Source organism: Sturnira hondurensis, unplaced genomic scaffold, assembly GCF_014824575.4.
Source record: "Sturnira hondurensis isolate 20B ecotype Veracruz unplaced genomic scaffold, ASM1482457v3 Scaffold0009178, whole genome shotgun sequence".
Classification (NCBI taxonomy): Eukaryota; Metazoa; Chordata; class Mammalia; order Chiroptera; family Phyllostomidae; genus Sturnira; species Sturnira hondurensis.
In genome coordinates this window covers 2,647,731-2,668,099 of record NW_028081809.1, presented here as the reverse complement: position 1 = coordinate 2,668,099, position 20,369 = coordinate 2,647,731, and the positions used below count along the sequence as shown (strand labels likewise).

At 36.4% G+C, this 20,369-nt stretch overlaps 1 protein-coding gene across 2 annotated transcripts in view; it reads left to right on the top strand.

Annotated features, from left to right (window-relative positions):
* The window catches only part of EIF5B (eukaryotic translation initiation factor 5B), a 64,604-nt gene that overhangs the window by 38,713 nt on the left and 5,522 nt on the right, over positions 1-20,369 (top strand). For both annotated transcript variants that reach the window (XM_037056789.1, XM_037056786.1), the window contains exons 11-18: positions 5,028-5,135; positions 5,319-5,429; positions 8,443-8,510; positions 9,070-9,211; positions 14,977-15,108; positions 15,514-15,696; positions 15,836-15,997; positions 19,520-19,651. In XM_037056789.1, coding sequence (XP_036912684.1) covers positions 5,028-5,135; positions 5,319-5,429; positions 8,443-8,510; positions 9,070-9,211; positions 14,977-15,108; positions 15,514-15,696; positions 15,836-15,997; positions 19,520-19,651 — 1,038 coding nt within the window. The remainder of the gene's footprint in view (positions 1-5,027; positions 5,136-5,318; positions 5,430-8,442; positions 8,511-9,069; positions 9,212-14,976; positions 15,109-15,513; positions 15,697-15,835; positions 15,998-19,519; positions 19,652-20,369) is intronic.

Sequence of the window (20,369 nt, the reverse complement as noted above, 5' to 3'; positions counted from 1 at the left end):
AAATGCAGACTTCTAATATACATCCATTCTTTCCACCTTCCTTTTTGCTGTTATTGTTATATATGTTTATAAATGTTCTAGTCCCAGTAAAACAGTGGATGTTATTAATGTCATATTTGGTCTTACATCTTTTAAATGAATTAAGAAAGGAGAAAATATATTTACAGCATCTTAATATATTAACTTAAATATTAACATTTCTAGTATTCCTCATTTCTTCAGATGGATTATTTCCGCCTTTTTTTTTCCCGTAGTAAAGCTCTAGTCCCTCACCTTGCCTTTTGGGCTCTTTGTAAGATTTATTACACCTTTTTATATAATAAGCTTAACCATACAACCTTAAAATTATACACAAAGTTATCTTTTAAATCGTTTAAGCAAAGAAAATAGAGAGGTACATGTTTACTTTCTTTTGTATTTACTGTATCATGACCTTTGCCTTTGCTCCTTATTTCTTCATGTGGTGTTGACTTACCACCTGATGTCACTTCATTTTGGCCTGATAACTTCCTATGGTATTTCTCATCATGCTGATCTACCAGTGAAGTCTCAGCCTTTTTAAATTTTTGAATTGTTTATTTCACTTTTATTTTTAAGGGGAATATTGCTGAATGCAAAATTCTTGCTTGACAGGTTTTTTTTTTTTTAATTCCTGTTTTGCCATTTGCTATGTCATTCCATTGCTGTCTGGCTTTTGTTGCATCTGCTGAAAATTAAGCTATTAATCTTATTTGAGTTTCCTTATATACATTGAGTGATTTTTCTCTTGCTCTCAAGGTTTTCTTTTTGACCTTGACTTTTAACAATTTTACTATGATGTCTCTCAGTGTGGCTGTCTTTGTGATTATCCATGTAGTGTTTGTTGAACTTTTAGGTACATAGGTGAATGTTTTTCATCAAAATTTGGAAGTTTTCTGCCATTATTTATTCAAATGATTTTTCTCTTCTTCTGGGACTCCTTTTATATGTACAGTGGTATTCACAGGTCTGTTGGGATGTAGGGTTTTTATTTTTCCATTTTGTCTTCTTTCCATTATTCAGATTACAAAATCTCTATTAGTCTGTCTTTAAGTTCTTTGATTCCTTTGCTTCCACTAGTTTACATCTACTGTTGAGCCATTTTAGTGAGTTTTTAAATTCCTGGGTTTTCATGTGTATTTTATAATTGATTTCTACTTATTGATACCCTCTTTGGGTATGTCATTTCTTTTCTTTTCTTATTTATTTATTTAATTCTTGATCCCTCACTCCCAAGGTATCCCTCCTGATTGTTATCTACCACACATGGGTGTAGGACAACCTATTCTACATCTCCATACCTCTCCATGAGTATCTGACCCTCCTACCCATCTGGAGAAATGTGGCTTGTTTACTTCCTTGGTTGTCAGACTAACATATAGCTCAGTTTTCTGACAATTATGGGTGATATTTGTTTTGTAGTCGTAATTTTAGCTGTGATTATACAAGGAGGTGAGCCATGTTTACTTATGTGTTTGACTTGACCAGAAATAAAATTTTATTTTTCAGTGACATTTTACATTCAACATTATCTTGTTTTTTTACAATTAAACAACTTTATTTTATTTATTTTTTTATTTAATTCTTATTCAAGTACAGTTTTCTGTCTTATATTCCCAGCCCTGCACCCCCCAGTGCTCTCCACCTCCCTCCCATTTCCTCCCCCACCTTAGTATTGTCCATGTGTCCTTTATACTTGTTCATGTGAGTCCTTCCCCTTTTCTCCTGTGATTCTCTCCCCTCCTCCCTCTAGTCCCTGTTAGCCTGTTCCGTATTTAGGTGTCTTTGGTCATATTTAGCTTGCTTGTTTGTTTTGTTGTTTAGATTCCTGTTAACTGTGATACCATATGGTATTTGTCTTTCACTGCCTGGCTTATTTCGCTCATCATAATGCTTTCCAGTTCCATCCATGATGTTGCAAAGGGTAGGAGCTCCTTCTTCCTTTCTGCAGCATAGAATTCCATTGTGTAAATGTATCATAGTTTTTTGATCCAGTCATTTACCGATGGGCATCTAGGTTGCTTCCAACTCTTGGCTATCATAAATTGTGCTGCTATGAACATCGGGGGTCATAGGTTCTTTTAGATTGGTGGTTCAGGGTTCTTAGTCTTTCTTTTCCTTAAATGTGGTTCCTTTTAGTTATTTTAACATATTTATAATAGCTGCTTTGAAGTCTTTGTCCACTAAGTCCAAAATAGAGACCCAGATTCTGTTCACCATTTTTCCCCTGTGTTTTTATATATTTTTTATATATTTATATATAGTGACTTTTTTCTGTTCCTTTGTATGTCTTGTAAATATTTTTTGACATGTGGACATCTCAGAGTATGTTACAGCAGATCTGAATTCCATTGGTTCCCTAGAAATGTGGTGATTTTAGCTCTGTTTATTAGCTTACTGATAATCATGGGGACTAATTCTGTGGAGTCTTTGGCTTTCTTCCCAGTTTTTTGGTTCATTTTAAAAATCTTGGTTTTTTCTCTTTTTTTAATTTTATTTAATTCTTACTCAAGTACAGTTTTCTGTTTAAAATCTTGTTATTTTTAAGCCTAGGTCTTGTGAGTGGTCTAGCTTATTTTAGTGGTCAGCCACATGACTTTTCGGTTGATTGTGCTTATTAACCTTGAGGCAGCAGGAAGGCTTCCACTGTTTGCCAGTGGATCTGGCAGTTTCCTACTCCACTCTGGTTTTCACTATGTCTTCACGAGGCTTGTTGTTGAACTGGGAACAAATAACTCACTGAGGACCTCTCTGGTCTCTTCTGACAGCCCTCAAAGGGAGCACAACCTTCTCGACCACCAGAATAAGTAGGGTCTTAGTATTGCTTTCTTTGTTTGTCTTAGTCAGAAGACCTTGTTAAATTTCTGGTTGATGTTCCAGGTTATCTCTTGCTCCCCTAGTATTAAGACCTTAGTCTGGTTGTGATTTTAGCCTTATTTCTTTGTTTGCCATTGACATCACTGTGGTTTTTGACATTGCTCTAAGGCATGGAATCACCCGTCCTCCTCTTTCATACCGCTTCTGTCCCATGAAGCACTGGGAGTGAGAGGAGTATGATGGTGCAACTCCAGACCAAACCTGTACAGGCTTCTTTGCTCTTACTGATGGTCAGTTGACTTTCTTGAGTTAAATGTTTCTCAATTTGTTATCTGCCTTTGGCCAATTTCTAGAGGCTGTAAGTGGTCGATTTGACACTTTTGTCCAGTTTTTTCTTTTTAGGAAGAGGATTTGCTGAGCTCCTTATTTTATCATTCAAGAAGTCCTAAATCAACAACACCTTAACGGCCACATACTTTATTCTATTTTATAGAAAGATTTCATTTTAACTTTATATTGATTTGCTTGGACTACCATAACAAAATACTACAGGTTGGTTGGCTTAAACCACAGAAATTATTTTCTGACAGTTCTTGAGGCCAGAAGTTCAAGATTAAACTGCCAGCAGGTTTGTTTTCTGGTGATGGCTCTCTTTCTGGCTTGCAGATGGCTGCTTTCTTGCTGAGTCTTCAACTTGGCCTTCAGTTTTGATTTTTCTTGTAAGGATACCAGACCTATCAGATTAGGGCCCTGCCCTTATGACCTCATTTAACCTTAATGACATCCTTCGAGGCCCCCTCTCCAAATGCAGTCACATTTGGGGTTTGGGGTTTCATTGTATGAATTGGGAGAGATAGATTTCAGTCCATAACAAACTTCATGATTCTCAAAGCTTGCTACATACTATTTTCTGAAATACTCTTCAGACTTCTTAAGTACTTCCATTGTGGATAGCGCCTCTACCTACATGATTATATGCAACCACAAAGGGAATCATCAGCCTGGAGTTTGGGGAACACTCATTGAGAAATTCCCTATCAAAGAATAAGTGCTTACTAATTTTCACTATTATAAACAATACTGCAGTGAACAAACACTGTTGTACACATGCATCTTTTATCTCCTTTCCTTGGCCTGTCATTGCTTAGAGACAGAATTTGAGTTAAAATATATACTATATTGCCTTTCAGAAAATTTTAACACTTTATCAAGTATGGGAGGGAAGGCAGTTTTCAGCCGTATGCTATCCTAAGGTTACAATGTTCGCATTCCAGTCATGCATACTGTGAAGGTCTTGTATGCTGCTCTTTGCTAGTAAATACTTGCATCTCACTTTAACATTTTAAAGCTTTTTTTATTCCACGCTCTACAAAAACATCCAGTGTTAGGTGGTAGAAATAAAAATAGTTTCTACAAAAATGGCTTTTAGTTGTAAAATAGTGTTGTAATTGATATTACTTCAGAGTTTGGATGAAAGTCTTATCTCATTTGAATGCCAGCCTGGTTGTGCGTGAAAGGTTGTCATTTGAAAGAACTGCTGGCGTGTGTTTTTGTTTGGTTCTCAGAAAGTTAAAGTGCTTAGGTAAATGCTACAGAGAACGCATTGTGGTTCAAGGACAAACTTTCTCATGCTTGGCGGTACGTTAGGAAGGTAGGAAATGCCATTGGATGTCTTAGGCTGAGGCTTAAGTAAACTTTCTCCTAATTGAAAGTATACTTTCATAAGTATTTGTGTACTAGACAAAGTTTTGAAATAAATTGCTTTAAAATGTTTTATAACTCTGAAGTTCTAATGAAATATTTTGAACGAAAGAGTGTATCTCTTTTTATATAACCCCCACATAAGTTAGAGGTTGTACTGTATGGTAAATGTGAGAGAAAGATCAATTTCTTTTCTATTCATTCTGTTCCATTAAATTAGCCATGAAAAGTGTTCTGAAGTTTGAGCCAGTGCTTCACATTATTCTTATTAACATTAACAGTGCTACTTTGAAAGCTACTCTAACCAGGTTTCTCCTTGTTCAAAGGTACTGTGAAGGGAATTAGATCGTAAAGCTCACATTGCACAATGAAAAAGTCTATTTAAATCAACAAAGACCTTGATGATAGAGCATTCTCTTGCCAAGGCAAAATAATTAAAAAAAAATAATGATAGGGTTTGAAATAATATTTGAGATTTTTTTCCTTCCTAGAAACGGCGACTTGAACATAGTAAAAATGTAAATTCAGAAAAGCTAAGAGCTCCTGTTATATGTGTACTTGGACATGTGGACACAGGGAAGACAAAAATTCTAGATAAGGTAAGAAAATACTGCTATGCATTGATGTAACTTTTTAAATAAACGATACCTTATAAAAGGCTAATACAAACTGTAGCACATACATGCAATTCTCCTTACAATAAATAAGTTACTACTTTCTTACTACTTTTGCTTCTTTTTTGCATTTTGAAATACAAATCTCAATCTGCTGTCTTATCCCAGCTCCGTCACACGCATGTACAAGATGGTGAAGCAGGTGGTATCACACAGCAAATTGGCGCCACCAATGTTCCCCTTGAAGCTATTAATGAACAGACTAAGATGATTAAAAATGTAAGTATACTGTATTTCATGGGTTTTAATACCTTTAAAAAGATATAAATTATTTTAAACATAGAAAAAAGAACAGAGTAGTATAACAGACATATATGTTCAGCATTCATAATTAACATATATGCCATTTTGCCGTGTTTTGCTTAGATCTCTCTTTAAGCAGTGAAGCATTAGATGTTGCAGGACCCTTCGAAGTGCATGTTCTTCCCTCTTGCGCCAAGAGGCCATCGGTCTTCTGAAGTTAGAGTATATTCTTCTCCTCCATGTTTTAGCATTTTTCTGTAGATCTCCATGTTTTAAAATTGAGTTCCTTCCCTCACTCCTTTTTCTTTCTATCAGGCTAATTATATGTATTTTTATCTAATTTTCTGTGTTCTAGAGATATTCCATTTATCCTAACTGCAACACAAAGAAAATCACGTAAGATTAATATAAAGCTTTACGAATCATTATGATCAATGGGGACACCCTTTGTGTCAGCCGCAGGAAGGGATGGAACTCTGCCAGCTCCCTCAGAAGCAGTCTGCCCCTCTCTAATCAAGGCCTTCTTCCACCCAGGAACAGCTTATAAAGTTTTCTATCTTTTATTGTGTTAGTCGTTGCAAAATGTTGATATTCCAATCCCCTTATCCATCTTTATTGGATTACTTTTGTAGAGAAACCATCTTATCTGTTTTGTTACTCAGTAGTTTTATTACTGTGTATGGGAAAGGCAGAATAAACATCTGATCCTTTATCTTTATTTACTAGATTTTAAGATAGCAGCCAATTTGGCTTGGTTTTGTAGTATCATAAACTCTTGAATCGAAATGTATTTACTGGGTTTTAATCTATTTTAGTTATATTGTACTGAGATAGCCTTATCTTAGCCTGGTGGTCGGCTCCTCAGTCTTTTTTGACACAGGAATTCTGGTAGTCTTCTGGTCTTTTGTTGCATCCAGGCTGTTAGGTAGGTGTAACAGGATGTTCTAGGCTTCTCTTATGTAGAATGTGGTCCGGACCTGGAACTGGGCCTTGCAAAAAAACCCAGTTCTACTGTCACAGCAGGTCACACATCGTGTGTATTATTATGTGCTAGTGTCTCCCTTTGTTCCTGTTAGTCTTGGTTCTGTGTGTGGAAAAGATCTGTGAGCCCGTCCCTCCAGTTTTTGTTTTGTGTACTTGTGTTTTATGAAGCTTGTTTACTGGTCTACTCCTAGGGAAGAAGTAATGGCAATAATATTCCTTAAGTTTTTGAATATTGAAGAGTTACTTGTGGCCATCATCCTGGAAAGTCAGTTGACTACATATAAAATGCTTGATTCACATTTTTTTCTTAAGTATCTTAAATTACTCCAGTTTCTTCTCATATAGAGTATTGCCTTTCAGGTTTGATCACAAGCAGGCTTTCATCTTCTTAAAAGTAATACAGCCTTTTTTTGTGTCAATGTTGGTTTTTCTGGGTCATTTTTCCAGTTTAGTGGTCTTCCATTTAAGGATGTAGTTTAAAATCTTTATTTTAGGACAGTTTTCTTGAATTGCAGTTTTTCAAATTTCTAATTTAAAATTTATTCTGGTTGTATTTTATTTGTTATTTTTATGTCATTGGGGAGTTTATTCCACCAGTCATCAAAATACAATTAATAGCTTACTCCACCAGTTACCAGAACTTGAAATCTGGTATTATTTTAGAACATAGTTAAAGAGCATGAATTTTTATGTAGTTTTTATTTTTATTTTTAGAGAGAGGGGAACAGAGGGATAAAGAGAAGGAAACATCAATGTGCGGTTGCCTCTCATGTACCCCCTACTGGGGACCTGGCCTGTAACCCAGGCATGTGCCCTGACTGGGAATCGAACCGGTAACCCTTTGGTGCTAGCCTGCAAACCCAAGACCCTTTGGTTTGCAGGCTGGCACTCAGTCCACTGAGCCACACCAGCTAGGCTAAAGAGCTTGATTTTTATTAAGTCTGTATTGAAGTTAAAGTTCTTTGGGTATTCTTTATATGACTATTATAAGGGTCTGTATTCCAGACACTGAAGTGGAAATAATTATGGTACTCAGTGAATATTGATTTAGGATCACCAGGATGCAAATTTGAGTAATTTCTAACTAGAGTGGGAGGTAGGATTTTGAAAAAAATCATTTGAAGATTGTAAAAAAATACAGATAAGTAATAAAGTAAAAAAACGGTTTGTGTGTGCATGTGTGTGAGAGAGAGAGAGAAATCTGTTGGTTAGTGCTACTCTTTAGCATTGTCTTCAAGGACAATGTCCCTATCAGGCCTGTTGTAATGTTTTCATTCATTTATGTACTTTTTTCCAGAAAATTAGATGTTTATAATGTGATTTGAATAAAGCCGTGAATATGAATATGAATATGAATTTATTCTTTACTATTTGGATTAATTTGGTAAATTTTCTTTAAAACATACATGGGGTATTTTTCAGAGTTTAGAATTGTTTAAAAAATTGGACCAGCTCTGGCTGGTGTAGCTTAGTGGATTGAGCACGGGCCTGCGAACCACACGATCACGGTTTGATTCCCAGTCAGGGCACATGCCTGGGTTGCGGGCCAGTTCCCGGCAGGGGACACATCAGAGGCAACCATACATTGATCTTTCTCTCCCTCTCTCCTTCCCTTCCCCTCTAAGGATAAATAAATAAAATCTTAAAAAAAATTGGACCAGAGACATTTTCCATATTTCGAGAACCTCTTCTTATGTGTCAGCTTTTTATAGTCACTCTCATCTGACCACTCTGTTATTTATTACTAATACTCGGCTCAAATTTAGACTACGCCATAGTTGTATGACTTTAACAAAGGGAATTATTTTCTTATTTCAGTTTTTTCTGCAAAATTCCTTTTGATATTAACAAAAATATGAACTGTTGTGCTTTGCTGGTTGACTATTTTCAGAATAGTTCATTTAGAAAAGGAAAGGGTAGTAGTTTAGAGTTTTCATGGCAGAATAATTGTTTTATAAAGAAGCTTTTATTGTTTTGGCTCTCTTAAGCATTCCACCTTTTCTAGTTTGACAGAGAGAACGTACGGATTCCAGGAATGCTGATTATTGATACTCCTGGGCATGAGTCTTTCAGGTAAGAGCAAATTGAGTCTATTGTCATCAAGCAAACTGCTGGAAACCAGTGAGTCTAAAAGTCCAGTCATTAAGGTCTGATTAGTCCTTAATATTTGGGTAGTATTTTAAGATTTGTGGTTATCTGTGATGAATGCAGTCCTTCTCTGTGCTTTAATGATTTAGTAGTATTGTATTTGGATACTTGTTTTTAATAGAGATAAGTCTTTTCTACTTGGAAGAACAGATCTTAGTATGTATACCTGGTCTGTCTCCTGTGAAACCCATTACAGATGGGATTTTATCCAGTTGCCTCTTGGCCACGTTCCTCAGCTCAGAAAAGTTGATTGTTGAAGTTGGAAGAAATGTAGGAGTTACTTCTAGAACTAACTCATTCCAGCTGATGTCAGTTCACTGTCAGATAAGTATTTGGCAAGTGAATGGCTAATGAATTATGCTTGAATTTAATGTATGTACTTCATTTTCTTTAGGTTTTACAAAGAAATTAAAATTTTAAATTTCTTTAACTTAAAGTTACTTTCAAGATTTCTACTCATGTATCTTTTCCTTCATTTCAACAGTAACCTGAGAAACAGAGGAAGCTCTCTTTGTGATATTGCCATTTTAGTTGTTGATATTATGCATGGTTTGGAGCCTCAGACAATTGAATCTATCAACCTTCTGAAATCCAAAAAGTGTCCCTTTGTCGTTGCACTCAATAAGGTAAGCTCTCCTTCTGAAAAACTAAATTGTGAAAACATGCTTCTTAATTTTTTGTGATTAAAAAACTATCTCAATAATTTTCATATAAGAATATACTCATGCTAAGTTTAATGTAGTTTGACAAATGTGTACATGCACATAAGCACCACCATTCAGAATGTAGAACATCTCTTCCCAGAATGTTCTCGTGTTCTTTTATAGTCTGCCACCTTTTCCAACCCCAAACAGAAACTGATCTTCTGTCACTGTAGACCAGATTTGCCTGTTTTATAATTTCATGTTAAAGGAATTATACAGTGTGTATAATCAGTCTGGCATTTTTCACTACTCGTGTTGTTACAGAATTATCCATGTGTTGTATATATCATAGGTTGTTCCTTTCTATTGCTGAGCATATTTCATTATCCGAATAATACCACATTTTATTTACCTGTTGAAGGATATTTGGGTTGATTCTAACTTTAGGTTAATTATTAATGAAGCAGCTGCGTACACAAGTCTTTGTGTAGACATTTGTTTTTATTTACTTTGAGTAAATACTTAGGAATAGAATTGCGGGGACATATGGAATGTGTATATTCATCATTGGGAGAAAATGACACATTTTCCCAAAGGGATTGTACCAGCCATTTTACATTTTAACCTGCATTGTATAAGAGTTCCAATTTTTGCACATTCTTCCTAAGTTGTAGCCATTCTAGTAAGTGTATAGTGTTAAATTATTTTGGTTTAATTGCATTTCCATGTTGACTTAATGGCATCAAACATCTTTTTATGTACTTGACATATCTTTGTCAGAAGTATCTGTTTAAAATCCTTTGCTTGTTTTTTATCAGACTGTTGTTTTGGTGTTGAATTTTGTCTCTATAAGTCTTCCGTATATTATAGATAAACTTTTGTAGTTAAGGATTCGGCTTTTCACTTGTGATGTGTTTTGAAGAATTGAGATTTCTAATTTAGACAAATTCTGGCTTATGAGAAATTTTCTTATAGTTAGTGTTTCTTGTGTTCTATACAAAGTCTTTTCCACCCCAGGTTTTTGAAATTTTTCTCTAGTGTTTCTAGATACGTAATGTTAGATATGTGATGTTTTTAGTTAATTCTGGTGCATTGTATAAGGTAAGGTTCAAAGTTTACTTTTTTCTATATGATTATCCACTTCAAACCCCTTCGTTGGAAAAATTATACTTCTTCATTTAAGTGCTTTTGAATCTTTATTGAAAATCAGCTGTGTGTATGTTTATTGACCTATGTGTCCACGCTTATGCCACTGTTGTCCTGCCTTGATTATTGCAGTTTCGGGGTAATATCTGGACAGCAGGTGGTGGTAAGTTCTTTAACTTTTTGTTTCTCAAACTATTTTGGTTACCTTAGGGTCTTTGAATTTCCAAAGTCTACAATCAGCTTCTTAGTTTCTACAAAGAGCTTTCTGGGATTTTGATTGGGATTTTATTTATCTGTAGGTAAATTCTGGGAGAATTGACATTTTAACAAGATTGACTCTTCTGATCAATGACTATGATATCTTTTCACTTACTTAGATCTTCTTTATTTTTTGGCAATATTTTATAGTTCCATTGTTCATGTGTTGGAGATTCTTTTCTAAATTTATTCATAGTATTTCATGGTTTTGGTGCTGTTGTAAATAGCATTTTAAAAATTTGGATTTCTGATTATCACTTTTACATAGAAATACAGTTGATTTTTATATATTGACTTTTTATCTGTGACCTTGTTAAATTCACCGATCAGATCTATTAGCTTCTTTTGTAAATCATGTGGGATTTTCTGTGTACATGATTATGTTATATGCAAATAAGGGCTGTTATACTTTTTCCTGATCTGTATGCTTTGTAAATTTTTTTTCATTACTGCACTAACTACACCTTCTAGAACAGTGTTCAATAGAAGTGATAATGGACATCCTTTCTTTCTGCTCTTAGGGGAAAAATGCTCGGTTTTCAGTGTCAGCTGTAGGATTTTTTATAAATGCACTTTATTATTAAGTTGAGGATTTTTCCTTCTATTCCTAGGTTGCTTTGGAGTGTTCATTATTATTTTTAATCCTCACCTGATGATGTGTTTACTGATTTGAGAGAGAGGGGAAGGGGTGGAGGGTAGAGAGGGAGAGAGAGAAACACCAACATGAGAGAGAAACATTGATCAGTTGCCTCCAGTATGTGCTCTGACCAGGGATTGAACCCATAGGCTTTTGATGTATGCAGTGGTGTTCCAACCAACTGAGACACCCAAACAGAGGGTAGGTTGTGTATGTGTTTTTTTTCCTTTTAAGTCATGAATGGTTGTTGATTTTTGTCAGATGCTTATTTTGTATCTTGAGGTGTTCATGTGGCGTTTCTCCTTTATTCTGTAACAACATGAGCCACTGTTGAGTTTTTTCGCTTTCCTTTTTATTAAGACTGGGATTTTCAGAGCAGTGTAAGATTAACAGCAGAATTGAGAGCAAGGTATAAAGATTTCCCATATAGTTCTGCCTCCACGCATGCATGGCTTCTCCATTATCAATACCCCTCACCAGAATGGTCTGCTTGGTGTAGTTGATGAACCTGCATTGGCACACTGTAATCCCCAAAGTCCATAGGTTACATTTGGGTTCACTCTTGTACCTTCTGTGTGTTTGGACAAATGCATATGACATTTATCCATCATTATAGTATCACACAGAGTAGTTTCACTTCCCTAAAACCCCTTTGTGCTCTACCTGTTCGTTCTCCCTCCTCCCATTCTCTGGCAACCACAGATCATTTTGCTGTTTCCGTAGTTTTGCCTTTTCCAGAATGTCTTATAGTTAGAATCTTACAGTGTGTAGCTTTTTCTGGTTGGCTTCTTTCACTTAGTAATATGCATTAAAGTTTCATCTCTGTCTTTTCATGGCTTGATAGCGCATTTCATTTTAGTGCTGAATAACACCCCATTGTCTGGGTGCACCACAGTTTAACCATTCACGCACTGAGGGTTGTTTCCAGGTTTTGGTAAAGCTGTTGTAAACATTGTGTGTAGATTTTTGTGTGGATAAGTTTTTAATTCTTCTGCTAAGGAATGTGATGGCAGGATCCTATGGTAAGAGTATTAAGTTTTATTAAGAAACTGCCAAATTGTCTTTAAAAGTGGCTGTACCATTTTGTGTTCCCACTGTCTGTGAAAGAAATTTCATGTTGTTCCACATCCTCACCAGCATTTGCCTTTGTGTTTTGGATTTTGGCTATTCTGATAAGTGTGGAGTGTGATCTCATTGTTTTAATTTAGGTTTCCCTGGTAACATAAGATGTGAAATATCTTTTAATGTGCTTATGTGCCATCTGTATATCTTTGGTGAGGTGTCTGTTAAGCTCTTTGTCATTTTTTAATTTGGATTGTTTTCTTGTTGAGTTCTAAGAGTTCTTCATATATTTTGGATACTAGTTCTTTATCACATATGTATTTTTCAAATATTTTCTCCCAGTATGTGGCTTGTCTTGACTCACTCTTTCACAGAGCAGAAGTTTTTAATTTTAATGAAAGTGGAGCTTATCAGTTCTGTGTTCTGTATTTTACATTTGGGTCTGTGATCCATTCTGAGTAAATTTTTGTGAAGGGTGTAAAGTCTGTGTATTTTCGCATGTGGATGTCAGCTTTACCAGCACAGATTGCTGCCTACTATTGATATTTTAAATGTTAAGCTAGCAACCTTGCACTACTGAAATAAACCTTGGTCATGATTAGTATACTTGATCGTGCTGTAGTTTTTCATGTATTGCTAGGTTTGATTTGCTAATTTTTATTGCAGATTATGTTTATGAGGCATTTGGGTATGTAGTTTTCTTATATACCTTATGACTGGTTTTGATATCTGAGCAATGATGGCCTCATAATAAGAATTAAGTATTTATCTCCTCCTCTGTTTTATAAAGGAGTTATGTAGAAATATTACTTCTTCTTTAAGTGGTTTGTAGAATTCATCGTAGAGTCCACATCAGCTTGGGATTTCTTAAGTGGATGTAGGTTATTTTGGTTTTTCATTTTTCTGTTGTAAGTAGAGAAATTAGTATTTCAGAGAACCAGTTTTTATTTTATTGATATTCTTTATTATTTATTATTGTTGGTTATTGATGTCCAATGTTAACTATGTTATATCCTTCTTTTCTACTTTCTTCTTTTTCCAATTTCTTAAGGTGGAAGCTTTAGATCATTGGTTTCATATTTTTCCCCTAATATATAAGCATTTAAAGCAGGGGTTATCAAACTCATTTTCACTGGTGGCCACAGCAGCCTCACAGTTGCCTTCAAGGGCCAAAAGTAATTTTAGGACTGTGTACATGTAACTACTCCGTAATGGTTAAGTGAAAGCCCAGTGCTGCCACCAGGTAGAAACAAGGTGGAGGACGGGGATTCGGCCTATGGGCCTTGTGTTTGCCACTTGTGTTTTAAAGGCATGCTTAGTGTACTCTTAAGAGTACTGCATAGACAGGTTTTGTTGTTATTATCATTTAGATCAAAATATTTTCTGAATATTTTTACTTAATGTAGAATTCTAGGTTTAAAAGATATTTTTCCATCATCATCTTGCTTTTTGGCTTTTTCTCTAGTCATTCTTTGTTCTCCTGTATGTAATGTATTGGCCAAAATATTTGGTTGGCCAAAACAATCATATGGAGAAAAAAAGGATGAAAGGGGAAAAGAAAGAAACTTAGTGTCAATTATGGGACAATATTAAGAGAAGTAACTCAGGTTCTAAAAAAATCCTAGAATTCTGTCAAACAATTAAAGAAAATGAGAAAAGAGAGCAAAAAAATAAATGAACAGATAATGACCAAGAATATTTAAAAACTTGATTAGAAATCCCCAAATCTAAAAAATATCAAAGTAGAGTAAACATAAAGCTATTACATAATCTCATTGATGAAACCCTTTAAAAAGTCTTAAAAGCAACCAAAGGAAAAAAAAATGGGTTGGCCAAAAAGTTCATTTGGTTTTTTTTCCATAACATGGCTCTAGTAGCTCTTAGTTCTCTTTAATTTTTTTAAAGATTTTATTTATTTATCTTTAGAGGGGAAGAGAAGGAGAGAAGTATCAGTGTATGGTTGCCTTTCATAAGTCCCCTCCTGCTGGGAACTGGCTTGCAACCCAGACATGTGCCCGGACTGGGAATCAAACCGCGATTGTGTGGTTCGCAGGCCGGAGCTCAATCCACTGAGCTACGCCAGCCAGGGCTTAGTTCTCTTTTATTTCATTCAAAACAATTGTTAGATTGAATTGTGACAGCTGGCATATCATCATGCATTAAAAAAGTAACTTACCAAAATTGGTGGTTTTTGTGTAGCCATTTTAACATTGAAGATGGAAGAAGAAAACATTTTCAGCATATTATGTTTTACTATTCAAGAAAGGTAAAAACACACAAAAAAGATTTGTGCAGTGTATGGAGAAGATGCTGTGACTGGTCAAGTGGAGCAGGAGGGGTTTGCAAAATGTCTTGCTGGACAGTGCTGCACGGTTGGGTAGACCAGTTGAAGTTAACAGTGATGGACTCACAACATTAATTGAGAAGATTCAACATTATACTGTGAGGGAGATAGCTGACATACTCAAAATATCTAAATCAATGAAGTTGTTGGTGAAAATGAAAAATATCTTTTATGGAAAAAACTTAAACGGACTTTTTGGACAACCCGGTACATGAGGAATTTTCTGGAGATTTTACTCTTAATTAAATTCCCAAATGTTATGAATGTTTTAGAGATTTTTTTATGAAAAAACTTTTCCAGATTGATAGGCTGTATGATTGGAAAAAAAGTCCGGACTCTGATGTGGCTGCCACTTTAAAGAAGCAGAAAAAGAATACAAAAGATGAATTTGAGGAGCGAGCAAAGGCTATTATAGTGGAATTTGCACAGCAGGTAAGAAAGCTGTCCCTTCTTTATGAAGAGCCTGTATCATTGAAAAGATTTTTTCATTACATTGTCTTTATAATAAAGTTACACCTTTACTGTTGTTGGTTCTGTTCCCCTATTAATGGCAATTTGTGTTTTTCATTATTTTCTCTTGTAAATCAGAAAGGTAATATTTCAAAGATCTCTCTTTATAGTTTGAATGTTCAAATTTGGAAAAAATGAGTTAACTTGAGAAAACACTACTTTTCTGTTAACATAATTAATGCTTTCAGGATATAGATGATTTTTTCTTGAGTGTCTCTAAGAAGTTTCAAAGTGACTAGCCATTTGCTTATCTAGCGTGTAGTCAGTCATTGCTACTGCCTTCCACAGTTTGGTCTTATGGAACAATTGTGCTCTTTATATCTTTAGGGTTTGAATGCAGCTTTGTTTTATGAGAATAAAGATCCCCGCACTTTTGTGTCCTTGGTACCTACCTCTGCACATACTGGTGATGGAATGGGCAGTCTCATCTGCCTTCTAGTTGAGCTAACTCAGACCATGTTGAGCAAGAGACTTGCACACTGTGAAGAGCTCAGAGCACAGGTGATGGAGGTAATGGTCAGCTTTTCAGTTTATTGCCCTTTTTTTTAAAACAGTGTTCTTGGGTGGGGATGTTTACTGCTTTTAGATTTAATGAACACATGGTGCATTGTTGCATATATTTCACAGCTTTTGTAATAATGTCTCTTAGGTTAAGGCTCTCCCAGGAATGGGCACCACTATAGATGTAATATTGATCAATGGGCGTTTGAAGGAAGGAGATACAATTATTGTTCCCGGAGTAGAAGGGCCTATTGTAACTCAGATCCGAGGCCTCCTATTACCTCCACCTATGAAGGAATTACGAGTGAAGGTAAGGCAAGGTGGTAAGCGGTAACATGTGGGGACTTGTAGTGTTTGGAAATTCTGCTGAGGTCACTTCCTCACTTTGAGAGCTGCTTGACTTACTACAAACACACCCCTCACTCCTTGTTTTATTTTGGATGTCTTCATATAGGAGGGACCATCCATGACCTTGGCAATGTGTGAAACTACTTACTTACCAACTAAGCTTTTCGTAAAACTTAAAGCATGTTGTTGTCATTTTACACTACTACATAATTTTTTGTTAACATTTTTATTGCCAAATAAAACATTCATACAAAGAAGTACACAAAACATTGAAGAAAAATTTAATATTTTTAGTAAGCAAACAACCAGATGAAGGATGAGAACACTGCTGACACCCGAGAAGCCTTGTGTGTAGCTCTTCCTGGTCTTAGCTCCCTCACTCCCCAAAAGTTAACCATGCTTCCATTCTGTGATAGTAACTAATATCCCTGTTTTTTTCTTTTTTCATAGTTTTCATACCTGAGAGTGCAATCCTAAAAACTACATGGGCTTGTGTACATTCATGGACTTTATATGAAGTGTCATTCTTGTTGTTCCTTTGTATCCTGCTTCTTTTATTCAAAAAATAATGTTAAGATTTATTCATGTTGTTGCATCTATATATAGTTCTTTTTCACTGTTGTGTAGTGTTCCAGTGCACGAGTGTATTGTTGTTTATTCTGTTCATGTAAAGTGTAGGCTAGCTCCAGTTTTAGGTTTTTATTGCCAACACTGACATTACTGTAAATGTTGTTTATCTCCCGGTGCAGTTGCTCAAGTTTCTCCAGGGCATATGTAGGAATGAACTGCTGGAGCTTAGGCTTAGCTCCAGTTTCACCAGGGAAGGCCACACTGTTCACAGAGAGTACATGGTGTACTTACTGCTGCAGTAGCTTAGCATTTCTAGTATTTCACATTTTCTTCAGCTCTGGTAATGCTGTCAGATTTTTTAGGATTTTCCATTATGGTGGGTGTGTAGCTCAGTGTTTCATTTGGCACTTGCCTGACTGAAATATGGTTGGCCATTATTTTATTAGCCACTTAAATTTTTTTCTTTGTGAAATGCTCATTGAGCCCCGGCATTGGCTATCTTTAGCACAAATTTATGAGTTATTTACATAGTCAGGATACTAGTCTGTTATTGGTCAGTATGTATTTCATTGTTTTCTCCTATTCTGTAAATTTTTGATTTTACTTTTTCTGTGGTACTTTGAGAAACAAATACTTGAACTTTTAAGTATATTTTATTGATTATACTATTGCCGTTGTCCCATTTTTTCCTCTTTGCCTCCCTTCCCCCACCACCCCATATCCCCATTCCTTTGAGCCATCCCCACTCCTTAGTTCATGTCCATGGGTCGTACATGTAAGTTCTTTGGCTTCTCCATTTCCTGTACTGTCCTTAACCTCCCCCTATTTTGTATCTACCATTTATGCTTCTTATTCCCTGTACTTTGTCCCCCATTCTCCCCCTTCCTCCTCCCTGTTGATAACCCTCCAAGTGATCTTCATTTCTGTGATTCTGTTCCTAGTCTAGTTGTTCATTTAGCTTAGTTTTGTTTTTTTGCTTTTTTGAGGTTCAGTTGTTGATAGTGATGAGTTTGTTGTCATTTTACTGTTCATATTTTGATCTTTTTCTTAGATAAGTTCCTTCAACATTTCATATAATAAGGGCTTGGTGATGATGAACCCCTTTAACTTTTACCTTTATCTACCCTTCCATTCTAAATGATAGCTTTACTGGATAAAGTAATCTAGGTTGTAGGTCCTTGCTTTTCATGACTTTGAATACTTCTAGTCCCCTCTTGCCTATAAGGTCTCTTCAGAGAAATCAGCTGATTGTCTTTGTAGAGATAAAACTGCTTTTCTTCTGCTGCTTTTAAGATTCTCTCTTTATGGGCAAGACCTTTGTCATTTTAATTATGTTGTGTCTTGATGCGGCTGTCTTTGGGTCCAATTTGTGTGGGACTCTCTGAGCTTCCTGAACTGTATATGTTTCCTTCTACAAATTAGGGGAGTTTTCTTTCATTATTTTTTCAAATAAGTTTTCAATTTCTTGCTCTTCCTCTTCTCCTTCTAGCACCTCTATGATTTAGAATTGGTACATTTAAAGTTCCCAAGCCTCTCCTCATTTTTTTGAATTATTGTTTCTTCTTTCTGTTCCAGTTGAATGTCTTCCTTTTGTTTCAAATTGATGATTTGAGTGCCATCTTCCTTCCCTTCACAGTTGGTCTCCTGTATTTCACTTTTCATAGCCTTCACTTTTGCCTCTATTTTGTGTCTGTACTCAGCCATTTCTGTGAGCATCCTGATTACTAGTGTTTTGAACTTTGCATCTGATAGGTTGTGTCTACTTGCCTCTTAGTTCTTTTTCTGGAGTTTTGATCTGTTCTTTTATTTAGAAGAACAGGGCCATATTTATCTCCTCAATTTGTCAGTGCAGCTGTTAAGTTGCAAGGGGCAGGGCCTTAGGTATTCACCTGGGCAGGGCATGCTGTGTACGTGGGGGAGGGGTCAGAGAAGGAATAATGCCACTTGCCTGGATCTCACCCCAATTACAGTCACTTTCTCCGCTTTCTGCCAGCGACTGGTGCCCTTTCAGTTGTTTCCCTGGTGTCCATTCTTGTAGTGAGTGGGCTTGTGTACATTCTAGGACCCCGTGGACTCCTCAAATGGACCTTTCTGAGAGACCAGCAGTTTGTTCCACCACTACAATGTCCACAGGTTTTTATAGCTAGAGGTTATGAGGAGGGGTCAGAGAGGGAACAACGCTGCTTGCTTGGCTCTTGCCCCACTTTCAGTCACTTCCTCCTGTTCCTGAAAGTGAATGGTGCCCTTCCAGTTGCTGTCGATTCCTGGGTGGGTGGGCTTGTGTACATTCTAGGACCCTGTGGGTCCCTCCAATGGGCTCTCCTGAGAGACTGGCAGTTTTTTCCACTGCCGCAACCTCCACAGATCTTTACAGCCAGAGGTTAAGAGGCTCTATTTACCTGGAGCTAGAACCGTGGGATGCATGGTCTGTCACGGGCTGGGATTGCTCACTCCCTCATTTGTCCCTCCCAGTTTTATCCTCACACCAATGTGGGTCTATTGGGTCTATTGGGTCCGCCAGCGGCTGGCTCTACACGTGTTCTTTTCCCCCTGGCTGCCCACCTCTGCCCCTCCTCCTAGTCTGGATGAATGTTCAACTCATTGTTTGTCAGGCTTCCATTCAATTCAATTTCCCAGCAGTTGTGGTTGGTTTTTGTTTTCAGATTGGTTGTTAGTCCTTTTGGTTGTGCAAGGAGGTGAAGTGTATCTATGTTTGCCTCCATTTTGGCTTTAAGTTCAGTATTCAGAAGTACTTAATTTTAATGCTGGTTTTATCATACTTTTATTCTGTTTATTACTTTTTGAGTTTAGTTTAAGGAATCTTTACCCCAAGGTCATGAAAATATTCTCTTACATCATCTAGTACTTACCACTTTTCAAGTAAATGTGGTAAGAAATGTTTTGCTCTCTCTAGAACCAATACGAAAAGCATAAAGAAGTAGAAGCAGCTCAGGGGGTAAAGATTCTTGGAAAAGACCTGGAGAAAACATTGGCTGGTTTACCCCTCCTGGTAGCTTATAAGGAAGATGAAATTCCGGTGCTTAAAGTAAGTTATTTGTTTTTCCTCTATAGCTACTTGAATTCTGTAGTGTGTCACAGGCTGGGAGTGATGAAGAAAATGGGAACCTTTGTCTTGTGAAGCCTTGTCTGGTTGCCTCTTAGCAAATAGTTTATGCTTTTAAAATTACTTTAGTTTTTTAAAAAATTAAAATTTACTCCAGTGTTTATAATATATAAATTGGCATAAGCATTATTTATAATAAAATTCTAAGATACATATTCTATTTAAATAAAAATCTAGAAATTGTGTTTTACTTTAGATACCTGAATGTGTTGACAGAACTAGGTACTGAGAGTCATTTTAAAGCCTCTGTGTCTGTGTGGAGGAGCAGATGGCTCATGAGTCCAGCAGTTTCACAAAAGCGGATTTTGAGCCATAGAGAAGATCCACTGTTCTCAGCCCATGGCTCCTCTAGTGCTGGGACAACCAGTTATTCTTTAGGGAGAACCATGTCCCAGGACAGGGAATCAGCCACCTAAGGCCACTGGAAACAGGGCAGGTTTCCCTCTTTGGTCAGTCCCAGATGTGGCGTGGACACCTGCATCTTACTGGGATCAACGTGTTTGCTTCACTTATTCAGAGATACTTATCTCTTCATCTTCAGAGAAGCAATGATAGAGGAAAGGGCTGCTGAGATTAGGGTATTTCAAGCTTAAGACCATCAAGCAGAACTGTCAGGTTGCTGCAACAGAATGCATTTGTG